The following is a 16,940-nucleotide window of genomic DNA, read 5'->3' on the forward strand; positions in this document are numbered from 1 at the left end:
TTTGGCTTTTGCCCTTGCTGCTCCCCAAAATTGCCCTCTTAAAGGTGTACTGTGAAATGAACACAATCATTTTCTGTATGGATTTAATTCTGGCCTCTTGACATTATATTTTCTTGGACACAACTGCTATTACACTGACCCTGATTTATCTGCAAATCAGAAAATAGGGAAGTACTGTAAATGGCTCACTGAGAGTGTATTTTCTGTTATTTTCATTAATAAAATGGTTGTAGGCCTCATTTTTTAAAATTTATGTGGTATAAATTTTTGATACAAATGCCAAAGAAAATATTCATAAATAGAATCCAGCAATACTTTGAATGAACACGACCAAATAGACTCTATTCCAGAATTAGAATGACATTTCCTATAAAGAAATGCAACACTAAAAAATATCCTTAAAGGCTGAATCTATAGTTAAAATTAGGCAAGTTATAAATGAACATTTTAATAGATGACCAATAGACTTTGATAAAAATCCAACAACATACGTGTGTGTGTGTGTGTGTGTGTGTGTGTGTGTGCTGGTTTATATATATTTTTGCTAGTTTGTATATGTGTGTATATATATGTTTAGATAATATATATTTAAATCGAAACAGAGGAATTATTTTTGAACATAATAAAGATTATAACACTAAATCAAGAACATTATGTTTACTAGTTGGAAAAACACTAAAGCACCTTTTATATAAGTTTAATTGGAATGTTCTTTGTGTCTATAATGTTTCCCATTGGATACCTAGTACAGAGTAGGTGCTCAAATTTGCATGACTTAAATGAAAAAAAGGAAAGAAAGCAAATGAAAGGACCATAGTCTTAAAATAAGCAAGTATGTGGCAACATTTACATTTCAGTTTCAAACATGAACATGATACTCAGAGGCCATCTGGCTTTCTGTTGAAGACATTTTCTCACTGGAGTCAGAATTTTCTGACTCTAAAGGTTATAAAACAACAAAACCTTATAAAGTTTATTTAATTAAAATTAGCTAAAGTTCTATCATTTCAATCTCTTTTGATAGTTCAAATAGAAATAGAATTTTTTTTTAAAAAAAGGAAGGTCTCTCATGTCCCCTTATACCTGCCTTTTTTTCCTCATAAATATCTCTAGCCTTCAACTCTCCCGTTTTATCCTAGCACCCACCTTGCCTCTCCTTTCCTCTCCAGTTTATACCCTATTCTTAACTATTTGAACTTTCTCTCAACAACATCTTTGGCTATTTGTACCCCAATCATTCTGCCTCAGCCACTCAATAACTACTATAGTCCTGCTCCGTTACTCCTTCATGCAAGTAATAAAAATGCTGTCAAAGAAAAATCACAAAACAATACAGATTGTACCACTAAAGATTGATGGTTTCTAGCTTCACCTAAACAGGAACAGGGTTCTTTCTTTTTCCTATTAATGCTTCTGCCAGGTTTCTGTCACCTTCCATCACACTCGATAGACTGTCTTACCACTTGATAAGACATGGATGCCCTGACAGGTCTCTTCCAACAAACAGCACAAACTCACACACTCCCACCCACCTGTCTTTTTTCCCCCCAGGCTCACTGATGGGATCTTCCTTTTACTATAGAAAGTGAAGTGAACCCATTCAGCTGGGCCCAGTGGCTCACATCTGTAATCCTAGCACTTTGGGAGGCCGAGGTAGGCAGATTGCTTGAGTCCAGGAGTTCGAAACCAGCCCGGGCAACATGGTGAAACCATATCGCTACAAAAAATACAAAAATTAGCCATGTGTTGTGGTGCATGCTTGTAGTACCATCTACTTAAGAGGCTGAGGCAGGAGGATTGCTTGAGACTGGGAGGTGGAGGTTGCAGTGAGCCGAGATCATGCCACTGCACTCCAGCCTAGGCAACAGAGTCAGACCCTGTCTATAAATAAATAAATAAATTGTATTTGCTAATACCTACATAATGAAACATAGTTTTGTACCTTGTGTTTCTAAAAGGTACTGCCCCATGCTCATGAGATTTTGAAACTTATGTACATAATGCATTTCTAATGGCATATACATTTATATAACCCCCTTAGGAGCCAAGTTTTCTATAATGTACTAAAAGATATAAAAATGCATATGCCTTTTGTCCTCATATCTACCCCAGAGAATTTTCTCCAAAGGAATAATTCAGCAGATTTTTATTAAATCATTACTATATTCTAAGAACCATGCCAGGCGTGAGAGTTACAGAAATGTAGAGAAGACACTTAACGATGTACTCATGAAGGTGTCATCAAGTCATCTAGTGGAGGTTAGAAAAGGCTTCAAGGGAAGGAACTGCTTGAGATAGCCCTGAAAGGATGAGTAGAGTTAGCCAAGCATGTGCCAGGAGATAATGGTATGATACATCACGGGTTGTTCTGTTTATAATTATCTTAGTGTGTCTGGGTATAGGATTCATACAGGGAAATGTTAAGAAATGAAGTTGAAAAAACAAACTGTATTATAGAATGGTTTATATATAGATACAAGAACTTTGGAATTTTTCATGAAAGTGATAGGGAGCTTTTGAAGAACAACAAAGAGAAACATAATCAGATTTGCATTTAGCTCACTTTGTGTAGGTTCAAATAGAGGTTTAGAGTAAGATGAGTTAGAGGAGCACTGCAGTAGTCCAAGCAAGAGATTTAGAGCAACTGAGTTAAGGGAGAGGAAGAAGGTACAGTAGAGGAAAAATAGAATCAACATAGCTTTAATAGATTTGGGGGAAAAATGGGTTATATAACACATAGTTATTTGTGATGGCAACATTTTAAACAACCTAACTGGAGAAAAGACTAAGTTGGGAGAAGAGAAGTGAGGATAGAGTGGGGTAGAATAAGCTATGCTTTAAAATTACATGTTACAATCCATATTATTCTTGGTTTTGTTTTTTAATGTTAAGTATATAAAAATTCCCTTCTTTTGGACAGGTATTTAGCAGTGTTTTTTATGGAACTCCTACCTTTACCATACAGCTTATATAAAAAACAAAATTTAACCAGCCATCTAATTTTTTAAACTTGAATACCATATTTGAAAAGATACAAAAGCAGCAGGATTCTTTATATTAATAATTAATAATTCAGCAGGAAACATACTATACTATGATACTTATATATAAAGAAAGTAAGTAGAAAATCATTTGGTTAAATTGAAGACTATATAGTTGTCAGAACATGACAAACATTACATTTATGATTTTCTTTATCCTGTCGTGATGAGACGTCAAACATGTCAAACAGAGAACAGAACTGTCTCCTCCTTGCTTCTTACTTAAGCCAAAGCATCTTCCCTCCCCTCAACTTCATGCTGGCCCTGTGCACCCTGAAAGGAAGTTGCACTTTTCTTTACTGCCGAGTTGTCACTTTTAATACCTAGCCATCTTGTTGAAGTCTGGCTCTTATTAAAGTATTCTATCAGAGAAAAACAGTTTTTCTGTGCTAGCAAAGAACCAAATTTTCTTCCCTTTTGGTTTGATTTTTATAAATCCTTTAAAAGAAAACTTTAAATAAAAATATGTTTGTGAGTATGTTTGGGTCTTTGTCTTGAAGTAGTGTAAAATTTTATTTAAAATGAAGGTGAAATGAATTATGGCATATGGTATAAAGATGGTTAAATAGCAACATAAAAGAAAACAAGCCCCTATCAGCAAAGGTCTAAACAACAAAATGTTCAAATAAACCTGTTCTTCTGAAATATGTAATAATAGAGTTTCTTTATAATATTGATGCTGAAGCACTGTAGGATCCTGAAATTAACATGTTGAATTAACAAATTATATACCACATAGTTTATTATTGAGTGTATTTCTTGTATTCTGTTTTACCGTTAATAATCAATTTATGAGATTTTTACAATCTTGATTAAATGCAGCTTTTAAAGAAAATTTTGAACCTCCATCTTAGAGTAAAAAGTTTTTAAACAAGCCATTTATTCTAAAAAAGACAAGTAGATATGCCCTACAATCTATAACTTCAGTATAATCTCATATATTTCTACATCTAATGATGAGGTACTAAATGTGATTACATGGTAATTGAATGAACTTTTTTTTTGAGACAGAGTCTCTCTGTGTTGCCCAGGCTGGAGTATAGTGGCATGTTCTCAGCTCACTGCAGCCTCAACCCCCTCCAAGCTAAAGCGATCTTCCCACATCAGCCTCCCAAGTAGCTGGGGCTATAGGCATGCACCACCACACCTGGCTGATTTTTGCATTTTTTGTAGAGACAGGGTTTCACCATATTGCCGAGACTCATCTCAAACTCCTGGGCTCAAGCAGTCTGCCCACCTTGGCCTCCCAAATTGTTGAGATTACAGGTGTGAGCCACTGCGCCCAGCCAAATGAACTTCTTTTAATTCAAAATCATTAAAAACAGAAGACTCATGAAAAACAGAAAATTACTCTGACAAATTTGATAAAGATATTTAATAATGTCAATTAAAATACAACTAAATAAATTGGAGAAATTACTCATATTGCTACAACTTATTTAAGGAGAGTTTAATTTTATAAAATAAATTTCAAATGAATGGATGATCAGGATAACCAAAATATTCATCTTTTTCTCTGACAAGCTTCTGGATACACCGATGACTATACATGGTTTTCCTAGTGGTTTTTTATAACCACTAAGTAAGTCACTAAGTAAATAACTAAACTGTATTCCTAACCATTCTAGTTATATTGCTATTTGATTGTTTAATATTTGAAAATGTACTTTCCTACTATAGATTAAGGGATCTGTTGAAACATTTACTTCATCTATTTTCTATTAGTGAAATACAATCTTCTTATTTCATTTTCTTATATTCATGGCTATGAGGGCAACTCGTTAGTAAGTCCTCAAATATCTGTGTAATGAGGCCAAGCGCGGTGGCTCACGCCTGTAATCACAACAGTATGGGAGGCCGAAGCAGGTGGGTCACCTGAGGTTAGGAGTTCAAGACCAGCCTGACCAACATGGCAAAACCCCGTCTCTACTGAAAATACAAAAATTCACTAGGTGTGGTGGCACGTGCCTGTAGTCCCAGCTACTTGGGAGGCTGAGGCAGAAGAATCATTGAACCCAGGAGGCAGAGGTTGCAGTGAGCTAAGATCATGCCACTGCACTCCAGCCTGGGCGACAGTGAGACTCTGCCTCAAAAAAAAACAAAAAACAAAAAACTGTGTAATGAATGAAGATATACAGTCTTCTTATCTGAGCTCATGATTTCTTTCTTTTTTTTTTTTTTTTTTTTGAGATGGAGTTTCGCTCTCGTTGCCCAGGCTGGAGTGCTCACTACAACCTCTGCCTCCCAGGTTCAAGAGATTGTCCTGCCTCAGCCTCCTGAGTAGTTGAGATTACAGGTACCTGCCACCACGCCCGGCTAATTTTTGTATTTTCAGTAGAGACAGGGTTTCACCGTGTTGGCCAGGCTAGTCTCAAACTCCTGACCTCAGGTGATCCACCCACCTTGGCCTCCCAAAGTGTTGGGATTACAGGCGTGAGCCACCGTGCCCAGCCTGAGCTCATGATTTCTAAAAGTAGATTTTTTTCTCCAGGAAAAGTAAGCTAGATCTTAAGTTCTAATACCAATTCAGAATTTTTTTTTTTTTTTTTTTTGAAACAGAGTCTTGCTCTTGTCACCCAGACTAGAGCGCAGTGGCACGATCTCAGCTCACTGCAACCTCCACCTCCCAGGTTCAAGCAATTCTTCTGGCTCAGCCTCCCAAGTAGCTGGGATTATAGGCATGCACCACCATGCCCAGCTAATTTTTGTATTTTTAGTAGAGACGGGGTTTTGCCACATTGGCCAGCCTGGTCTTGACCTCCTGACCTTGTGATCTGCCTGCCTCAGCCTCCTAAAGTGATGGATTACAGGTGTGAGCCACCACACCCAGCCCAAAATTTTTTTTACATAAAATGTTTGCCAGTCATGTACTAATGTGGGCACATACTAATTATTCCACAAAAACTATCATTACATCATTTGCATGAGGCTGTAGTTATATTTATCATATAGAACTGACAGTCATCCACTAAAGATGTAGACCATTGTTCTTAACTTAATGCTATCACTAGAGATATGAAAATCCATCTGGAGAAAAATTTAGAAGAAGAGCGCCAGATATTACTGCAGCAACAAAAAATATGTCGAAATCGAGCACGTAAATATTTTGTGGAGTCAAATCAGAGAAAAAAGTAAGTAATTACACTTTATTCAGAAGTATAGAAATTCAAAGTCAATATAAAGTAATAATTTCCCTATTGCACTTTAGTTTCATAATTGCAGCACTTTATGAAACTAAGTCATGGCAGTGTTATCTGTGAAACATTGATCAAGATTTGTGTGGCTTTGTAAATTGTATTATTGTTTTCCTTCCCAAAGCACAAGGGTGGTGGTGTATTATCTAGGTCTCTGACAGTAGCAGTCTTTTTTTGTCGTAGAACAGCTTATTGCATTGTCATATACACTTCTTAAAATGACTATGAAATGTATTATCTTCTTTTTTTGTATCATTTCATGATGATTTTTAAATTACCAATTAATATTTGGTCTTTTGGTATATAGTTTGAGTTTGATTTGTTATTCACTTCTATATAATTTTTCTATATCTGCCACTTTTCATTCATTCAATCTGAAAAAATGGAAAAAATATGAATAATGGTATAAAAATTGGAAAAATATGAATAATGGTATAAAAATTGGAAAAATATGAATAATGGTAGCAATATGAATAACAGTAGAAGTGGTAGAAATGTTTTATAAGTGAATGCTGGAAGAAGGAGCTTTCTAGGGTAAACTAGAAACTATAGTAAAGTACAAATTGTTCAATCACTGCTTAACATTTTTCAGGATTTTTTTAAATATTAGGCTTTTTTTGAGACAGAGCAGTTATGCCATTTTTGAATTGTTGTTTTTGCTACCTTGTCCATATTTCTACAATATATGAATAGCAGAAAATCCCTAGAGTTGATTAACTACATCACTGGGCATATGTTACAAATCCCATTTGGGGAATAAAAAATTGTTTACCTATAATTTTTGCCTGGTATCATGTTTCCCTTCAGATTAACTTTTTTATTGTCTGATGTAGTTGAAATTATTTACTGAAATTTAGAATTTTATTTTGTATGTATGTGTTTCTGTTTTTCTCCTACCTTTGGGCTCCTGGCATCTATAAACGGCGTGTGACAGGTGTTTAATAAAGATGAATAATCATATGTTGAAAGAGTAGTGGACTTTGGAGTCAGAGATCTAGGAAATACTAGCTCTGTGAATTAAAGGAATGTTTAATGTCTTTAAGCCTCAATTTTCTCATTTATGATTGGAATTAATAACATCCATTTCAAGGGATTTTGGTGTAGAGCAGAAAGGGTAGAAATAAAGTGGAATATTTGAGAATACATGTAAAAATATCAGTGTCTGACACATAGGACTTCTTATTTTTTATTATTAATGTTTGTCAATTGTTTATTTTACAATAATCAACTTTGTTTAATAGCAAGCCTTTATAGAATTTTATTAATAAATTTTCTATTTGTATTCTCTCATCAAATGTAAGAATTCTGATGTAGAAAATAACAGAAGAGAAATCTTGGTTTAAAATTCTAAGAGGCAGGACATTTTCCAATACAATATTATTATGTTTTATTTTCTGTTACCCTAAAGTGCAATGTAAAGATACATAAACATTTCTTTTAAAACACTAATCATTTGTCTCTATTTCACCTTTTATAAGGGGGCTGAATTATTTGTGCACATCCGAATTTCAGAAGCTGTCTGTGATTATGGTCTTCTTAACCATGCCATTGTCTATCAATTTATACTTCACATCATTTAAGTTTATGCTGTCCACTTACATTGTGGTCACAGAGGATTTTTTTGTTTTGTTGTTGTTTTGGGGGGGTGTGTGTGTGTGTGGTTTTTTGTGGTTTTTTGTTTTGTTTTGTTTTTTTGAGATGGAGTCTCACTCTGTCACTCAGGCTGGAGTACAGTGGCACAATCTCAGCTCACTGCAACCTCCACCTCCCAGATTCAAACGATTCTCCTGCCTCAACCCCCTGAATAGCTGGGATTACAGGCACGCACCCCCATGCCCGGCTAATTTTTTTGTATTTTTCATAGAGACAAGGTTTCACTATGTTGGCCAGGCTGGTCTCGAACTCCTGACCTCAAGTGATCCTCCCACCTCAGCCTCCCAAAGTGCTGGGATTATAGGCAGTTTTGGTTTTTTTTTTTTTTAGTAGTATTTTCTTCGGGTAGAGACAGTCTCCTGCCATTTGTCAGCTATACGTTGACATTATCAGTGTTATGTGTCCAGCAGAAGTCAAAGGAAAATGTTCCTAGCATCAAGTTCTCTTTATTTTCCTTAGTTGCTTTAAATCACACACATTTTTATTTTCTTATTATTTATTGCATTTCTATTAGCCAATATTTTTCTTGCATTGTATGCTTTTATCACATCCTCAAGTTTTTCATTCTCTCAGTCAGTATCTATACAATGGAGTCCCCTTTGTTTCCCTCCAAGTCCCCTTTGTTTCCGGCTCCAGTAGATACTGGTTATCTTTTAGGCCTATTGCACAACTGGCATCCCAGAACTTTCTTTTATTGCTCTTAGGAGTTGGAGCCATAATTTTTTGCCTCTGATAGCATCCCTTTGTTTGTTTGTTTGCTCTTTGTATTCCATTAGTTTGCTGGAGTACATCCTCAAGTTACTTTCTAATATGCTTCTTTGTAGACCAAGCAATTTTAAGATACACACACACAAAGGAAATAAACTGGCTTATTTCCTACTTTTTCAATCCAACAACCAGAACTACCTTTTGGTAAATACGTGAATGGGCATTTATTCACTCAACATGGAGAATTCAGTGAGCACAAATGATTCAACATTATATCAGGAAAAGAATTTATTTTGTTAATCTATTCTACCAGTAAACTTTAGAAAATGGCAATAATCTGGCCGGGCCTGGTGACTCACACCTGTAATCCTAGCACTTTGGGAGGCCAAGGTCGGTGGATCATGAGGTCAGGAGTTCAAGACCAGCCTGGCCAAGATGGTGAAACCTCGTCTCTACTAAAAATACAAAAACTAGCCAGGTGTTGTGGCGGGTGCCTATAATCCCAGCTACTCGGGGGGCTGAGGCAGAGAATTGCTTGAGCTCAGGAGGCAGAGGGTGCAGTGAGCCAAGATCGCGCCACTGCACTCCAGCCTCGGCAACAGAGCGAGACAAAAAAAAAGAGAGAGAGAGAGAGAGGGAGGGAGGAAGGGGTGGGCAATAATGTGATTGATGCAACTTCATAAGGCAAAGAAATTGAAATAAATTTTAAGTAAAGAGCTCAAAGGGAACATTCAGATCGTTATAAAACACTATAATGTAGGCACATAAAAGCTCAGATGACGAGACAAAATTCTATGTAATTAACTGGCAGAATAAGAGAAAAACACGACAAAATGGGGAAAATTGCGCAGTGAAGAAGAGGAAAGAATACCAAATGACAGATGAGGGACAAGTACTTTGGAAGGGTCACTAAAATCTACAATAAAAAAGATTCCTTAAATATCCTACAGGCAGAAAAAAATACTTAGAGGATCAATGAAATACTTGGTGGACATGAAGTGTGAGGTAGCTACATTATCTGTGAGAATGATGGAGTTTGGAGTTTCTCATAAAAGTATTAAAAAAGTACTCCTAGAGTAATTAAGAAGGAATTATATGTTAAACAATAAGTCATATTTATTGAACCTCCATAGATATATATGCTATAAGCCAAAAAAAAAGATTCAAATAATTTTAGATATAAATTTAAAACTATCAATATCAATAGGTCTAAATATTTGTGGGCAATACATCCATACTACATATATATATATTTTTGGGGGGTTTTTTGTTTTTTGAGATGAAGTCTCACTCTGTCGCCCATGCTGGAGTGCAGTGGCGTGATCTCGGCTCACCACTATCTCCACCTCCTGGGTTCAAGCAATTCTCCCTGCTTCATCCTCCCAAGTAGCTGGGATTAGAGGCACCCTTCACCAGGCCTGGCTAATTTTTGTATTTTTAGTAAAGACGGGGTTTCGTCACGTTGGCCAGGCGGGTCTCGAACTCCTGAACCCAAGTGATCCGCCCGTCTCGGCCTCCCAAACCGCTGGGATTACAGGCATGAGCCACCGTGCCCAGCCATCCATACTATATTAAAGAAAATTTGGGTATTTGGAAGTTATCTTTGACTATTTAAGATGTTGTCACATAAGACAGTCATTTATTCACTCAACTAATATTTACTAGGAAACCCCAAGGTTTCATACTCCGAAGGATAAAAAAATAAAAAACATGATTTCTGTCCTCAGATTACTGATAGTGAAGTAATAAAAGATGGCAATGCTATGCAGTAAGTACTACAATAGCATCACTTACGAGATTCTGTGGAAGCACATGCCATAGACTTAAAGGACGAGAAAGAATTCCTGGAAGAACAAAGTCTGTCATATTAGTTAACCAAGAGTTAGCCAGGGAAGATGAAGAGGAAGGGAGATGTTTTATTTAGACAGAACAATATGTGAAAAAGCCTAATGTTATGAAATACAAGACAAAAGTTGTATGTGGCTGATGCATGGGAATATGTGGAAGAGTATCAGGAGATGAAGTTACAGTGTTGATAGTACACATTTTATGAAATAACTTTTATGCCAATCTAAAGAAATCAAAGATGCTGTTGAAGGAGTAAAATCAGAGGAGTGTCATGATCAGATTTATATTTTAGCTCATTATAGCAAAGGAGTAGAGGATGAATTGAAAACAGGCTGGAGGCAAAGAGTACAGTAGAAAGCTGTTATAATGTTCTAGGCAACAAGATGGCTATGGAGGTGGAGCTGGATGGAGTAGATAGGATCAGTAGGAGTCTAGGATTAATTATAGGTGAAGCATGAACAGCATTGCCAGAAATGGAATTCTTGTAGATTGTGAAAACTTTATTCTCACATTTTAACATAAATTTTTCTAAAATACAATGGATATTTCCATAATCTTTCATATAGTTTATGATAAAAGTGGTTTGATCTTTTCTTCATGCCCTACAATCATTATTATGAGCATTAAATATTCTCTGTTATATTATTGTACTGCCTTTGAGCTATTAAGCTTTATTTAGGCTATAATAAGTAGCCTGTAACAGTTAAGCTTGGTGAGTTCTTGCATTGAGGATTATCTATCTTCTTGTAATTTCTCTTTTTAAAATTAAACTCTTGGTTGGGCGCAGTGGCTCACGCCTTTAATCCCAGCACTTTGGGAGGCCAAGGTGGGTGGATTACTTGAGGTCAGGAGTTCAAGACCAGCCTGGCCAACCTGGTGAAACCCCATCTCTACTAAAAATACAAAAATTAGCCGGGCATTGTGGCACGTGCCTGTAATCCCAGCTATTCAGGAGGCTGAGGCAAGAGAATCTCCTGAACCCGGGAGGCAAAGGTTGCAGTGAGCCAACATCATGCCACAGCACTCCAGCCTGGGTGACAGAGCGAGTCTCCATTTAAAAATAATAAATTAAATTAAACCAAACTAAGCTCTTTATTTTGAGGCAATTGTAGATTCACAGGCAATTGTAAAAAATAAAACAGAGAGATTCTATATACCTTTTACCCAGTTTCCCCCAATGATAACATCTTGCAAAACTATATAGTACAATATCACAACTAGGATAATAATATGTTTACAGTCAAGATACAGAACACTTCCATCACCACAAAGATCCCTCAAGTGTTGTCCTTTTATAGCCACACCTACTTCTCTCCCAGTCCCACCCCCTGGAAATCACTAATATGATGTTCTCCATTTCTACAGTTTTTTCATTTCCAGAGTGTTGTATAAATGGGATCATACCATATATAACCTTTGGGGATTGACTCTTCTCAGTACAACTCTTTGGGATTCGTTCGAGTTGTGGTGTGTATCAGTAGCTTTTTTCTTCTTATTACTGAATATTTATTATTATTATTATTTCATGATATGGATGCACCAGAGTTTGACCATTCATCCCATTGAAGGACATGATATCTCAGTCTATTATAAATAAAGTTGATAAAAACATTCACATACAGATTTTTGTACAAACGTAAGCTTTATTTCTCTGGGATAAGTGACCATGAGTACTCTGGTTAGGTCATATGGTAGTTGCCCATTTAGTGTGTTTAAAAACTGCCAGCTGTTTTTCAGAGTATAAGCATGATCCAGCTTTTTCTCATCCTCACTAGCATTTGGTATTGTCACTATTTTTTATTTTAATCATTCTGATAGGTATGTAGTAATATCTCATTGTGGTTTTAATTTGTATTTCCCTAATTGCTAATGATGCAGATTATCTTTTCATATTTTATTTACCATCTGTTCTCTTTTAGTGAAATTCTCTTTACATTTTTATTCATTTTTAATTGGACTGTTTGCTCTTTTATTATTGAGTTCTGAGAGCTCTACATATATTCTAGATAATAGTCCTTTGTCAGATATGTTGTTTATAAACATTTTCTCCTACCTTGGAGATTGTTTTTCCATCTTCTTCATAGAGTCTCTTCCAGAGCAGAAGTTTTGAATTTTGATGAAATTCAGCTTATTGGTTTTTCTTTTTATGGACTCTGCTTTTGGTGTAAAGACTAGGAACTCTTTGCTTAGCCCTAGATTCTGAAGATTTTCTCCTGTGTTTTATCCTCAAAATATTATAGTTTTATGTTTTACAGTTAAGTCTGTGATCCAGTTTTAGTTAATCTTTGTATAAAGAATCAGATGTGTACCAAGGTTTGGAGGTTTTGTCTGATAGTTTTTTGGGGGGTGTGTTTTGTCTCCAGATGTCCAATTGGTCTAGCATTATTTGTTGAAAAGGCTACCTTTCCTCCATGGATTGTTTTTGCACCCTGTCAAAAATCAGTTGAGTATATTTGTATGCATCTATTTTGGGGTTCTTTATTCTGTTATTTTTGTGTCTCTTCCTCCACCAATACCCCCCAATTTTGATTACTGTAACTGTATAATAAGTCTTCAAATCATGTAGGCTGATTCTTCCCACTTTATTCTTTTTCAAAATTGTTTTAGGTGTTCTAATCTTTGCCTTTGAATATAAAATTTAGAATAATATTATCTAAACCTGCAAAAATTATTGCTGGGAGTCTCATAGAAATTGCATTATACCTGTATATCAGTGTGGGATGGGGAAAACTGACATCTTCACTATGTTGGATCTCCTAATAAATCTACTGAGTTTTTTATTTCAGTTGTTGCATTTTTTAATTCTAAATTTTTCATTTGATTATTCTTTATATTGATTCTTTATATTTTCTATTTATTTTCTGAAACTATTTTTTCATCTACAAACATGCTCACTGAAGCATTTTTATCATGGCTGCTTTAAAATGTTTGTCAAATAATTCTAACATTCCTGTCATCTTGATGGTGGCATATGTTGATTGTCTTTTTTCACTAAGTTTGAGACTTCCCTGGTTCTCAGAATGACAAGTGATTTTCTATTGAAACCTGAACATTTTCATATTCTATTATGAGATTCTGTGACTTATTTAAACCTTCAACTTTAGCTGGCTCTCCCTGACACTGCTGTAGCAGGGGAAGAAGGGATGCAGCCTCATTACAGACAGATGGAGGTAGAAGCCAAGGTTCATCACTCAGCCTCTGTGGACACTAGACGAGTAGGACAGTTCTTTATTACTGCCCTAGCAGGAGGAGGAGTTCCAGCTTCTCACGTGGTCTCCATTGATACCACAGTGGAGGTGGCCTTATTACTGCTGGATGGTAGTGAAAGTCATGTCTCTCTGCAGGCTTCCTCAGATACCACCAGCTATGGAGAGGTAGGGCACCTCTTCCTGCTGGGTAGATGAAAGTCCAGGCTCACGACATAGTCTCTACTAATACCAGGATGAGGAGAAGACCACATTACCACCACGTGGAGATGAAAGCCAGGCGTTGTACTCAGCTTCTCTGACACCATCCCTACAGGAGGCACATTGTTACAAGGGAGGCAAGGATAGGAATCTAAGCTCTCCATTCAGTCTTTTCTGGCTGGATGGGAGTGGAACCACAATTTTCTGTGGTGTTTGGATGGAGTGGCAGGATTTTTGCCTAAGTTTTCTGTCTAGCTAAGCTGATCTTTTCCTTATCCTGAGGCTAGAGAGAGCAAGCTTTAGTTAGGACTTTTTTTTTTTTTTTTTTTTTTTTTTTTTTTTTTTTTTTTGTCTAAGCTTGATGCTTCCAGGCTTCCAGTTTTTTTTCTGCTCCAAGTCTGGGATATATGAAACAAAAAGAAAACCCAGAGAACTTAATCACCATGTCCTTCCTCAGGCTCCAGGGTCCCTAGCCTGCTGACCTCCTCTTCTTCACTTCTCAGACTCTTCTTATGGGTGTGTGTTGGCGGGGGGCAGGGTGTAATTGCCCCTTGTGTCTTCTGGTGATTGGTTCCAAGACTCCCAGGGATATCAAAATCCACAGATACTCAAGTCTCTTATATAAAATAGTGGAGTATTTGCATGTAATCTACACACGTCCTCTCATGTGCTCTGAATCTTCTCTAGATTACTTATAATTAATACAGTGTAAATGTTATGTAAATAGTTGTTATGCTATATTTTTATTTGTATTATTTTTATTGTATTGTTGTGTCCCTTCTGGTGGGTTCATGGTCTCGCTGACTTCAGGAGTGAAGCCGCAGACCCTCGCGGTGAGTGTTAGAGCTCTTAAAGGTGGTGCAGACCCAAAGAGTGAGCAGCAGCAAGATTCATTATGAAGAGTGAAAGAACAAAACTTCCACAGCGTGGAACAGGACCCCAACGGGTTGCCGCTGCCAGCTCTGGTGGCCAGCTTTTATCCCCTTATTTGGCCCTGCCCATGTCCTGCTGATTAGTCCATTTTACAGAGTGCTGACTGGCCCATTTTACAGAGTGCTGATTGGTCCATTTTACAGAATGCTTATTGGTGCATTACAATCCTCTAGCTAGACAGAAAAGTTCTCCAAGTCCCCACCCAACCCAGAGGCCCAGCTGGCTTCACCTCTCATTGTTATTTTTATTGTTTTTTCCCAAATATTTTGAATCCAGGGTTGGTTGAATCTATAGATATGGAACCCACAGACATGAAGGGCAAACTGTATATATCATGCACAGGAGTTTTAGTTGTACTTAGCGGGAGAAATAGAAAAAGTATATCCACCTCCATTTTCCCAGAAGCAGATTTTGTGTTTTTTTGATGTTAGTATTTCTCCTTCTAGCAGCTCCTTCACATTTTTTTAATATTTCTAATACATTTTTACCTACTAAATTGAGGGATTTTGTTAGAACTGAAATCTAAGAATAGTGAATGAGGACCTAAGGGAGCTTGTTACTAAATTTTTGAGCTTCAGTTAATTGATATGTTTCTCTTCACTGACACCTCAACCTTTAGAGGAATGAGACACTTTTATATTTTTCCTTTGTATGATGTATATAACTAATTCTATGAATCTCTATTGTTTGGGTGTTTTGCCCTGTGATATAGTGTTTTGAGGGTAATTTTCAACGTTTCATTTGTTTTCTTTTCCAGTAAAGTGAAAGACAATGTGTTGGAAAATATGATTTTCAATACATTCTTTTAGGATTTCAAATAATTTTATGTCTCGGAAAGCACAGGATTATAATCTGGGACACATGTTTCTTTGACAGGCAGTGAAAACTCACAGTATATTATTGGGTTTAGTTTTATTTCTTATAGGCTTATTGTTGGCATTATTGTTTGTTAAAAATGGTATTTTTCATTTCTAAAAATCATTTATCCAACTGCATTTTTTAATTTTCAAGAAGAACAATTTATCCTTATTTTTAATTTTTTAATTTCTAATTGTCTCAAAATATATTTAGCTTTACCATTTAATATTATCATACCTCTGGAAAGTTGTAACTACCTAGATCTGAAATATCTTTCCATCCAGAAAAAAGAAATGTATCACAAAAGGCAAGTTCTTCAGTTCTACATTTGTCTCCTATGACCTCAGATACTCTGAATACTACTTCCTAGGTTCTATTGTTAAACTGTTGCCATAATGTTTCTTTGCTCACTTCTTAAGAGTATTTCCAACAGAGGAAAATGATACCCATAGCTGTAGACTCCTGGGAAACTAGAACAAATAGTTTGGCATATAGCTGTCATTTGATGAGATGGCTCACAGTCAGCCAAGGTATTCTACATGTTTCACGAGGCAGAGCTGCACATGTTAAACAGACCCTTCGAAAGTTGCTAAGGCAGATAGTGTTTCTTCTGCAAAAGAGACTAATTCCAGGGTAAATAGGAAGCAAAAATGTACTTTCTCAACTCTGAATTCTACAATGGTAGAGAAGCTTTCTCATTTTTATTGCCATTTCCTTCTATTCTCACAGCACTTACCAGTGTCTGGCACAGAATAATATAAAAGGAACTCTGTAAATAGTCATTGAGTAATGAAAGAAGTATAGTAATCATCACTATAATTGCTTAGTAAAACTTTTTATTATTGGCCTATCATTGAGTTCAGGAGTGGAAATGTCTGCTTATTGGTCACACTCCATCCCTCATTTAATGTGACTCAACCTAACACAGGCTTTATTTTCTGTGGTCCCAGAAAATACTGTATGAAATTATTATTACTTTCTGTATACATTTTAGCCCAGAAAACGTGGGCACCATGGAAAAATATGAAATGATGGTGATGATAATTTGCTATCAAAATGACTTTTGGATAATAACAAGGAAAATACCACCTCTCAGCTTTGGAAATCTATCATTCATCATTGCCAAATATTGCTGAGTTGTTGGTTATTTTCTCAATTTCTCAAACATGCTGTTTTTTTTCCCTCTCAACTCAGGGCCTTTGCATACTGTTTCTGCCTAGAGCACTTTTTTCCCCATTTTAAAAATAATTTGCCTTTGTGTATTTGGAGTTTTTTAGCTTAAATATCTCCAGAGAAAT

At 36.2% G+C, this 16,940-nt stretch overlaps 1 protein-coding gene across 6 annotated transcripts in view; it reads left to right on the forward strand.

Moving 5' to 3' along the window:
• CEP126 (centrosomal protein 126) overlaps nucleotides 1-16,940 on the forward strand; it is an 87,050-nt gene that overhangs the window by 1,552 nt on the left and 68,558 nt on the right. For all 6 annotated transcript variants that reach the window (XR_009215581.1, XR_009215580.1, XM_032167227.2 and 3 more), the window contains exon 2: nucleotides 6,053-6,172. Coding sequence is in view for 4 of the 6 variants with exons in the window: in XM_032167227.2 (XP_032023118.1) it covers nucleotides 6,053-6,172 (120 nt within the window). In the remaining 2 variants the exon portion in view is untranslated. The remainder of the gene's footprint in view (nucleotides 1-6,052; nucleotides 6,173-16,940) is intronic.

The sequence above is a fragment of the Hylobates moloch genome, unplaced genomic scaffold, assembly GCF_009828535.3.
Source record: "Hylobates moloch isolate HMO894 unplaced genomic scaffold, HMol_V3 SCAFFOLD_11, whole genome shotgun sequence".
Classification (NCBI taxonomy): domain Eukaryota; kingdom Metazoa; phylum Chordata; class Mammalia; order Primates; family Hylobatidae; genus Hylobates; species Hylobates moloch.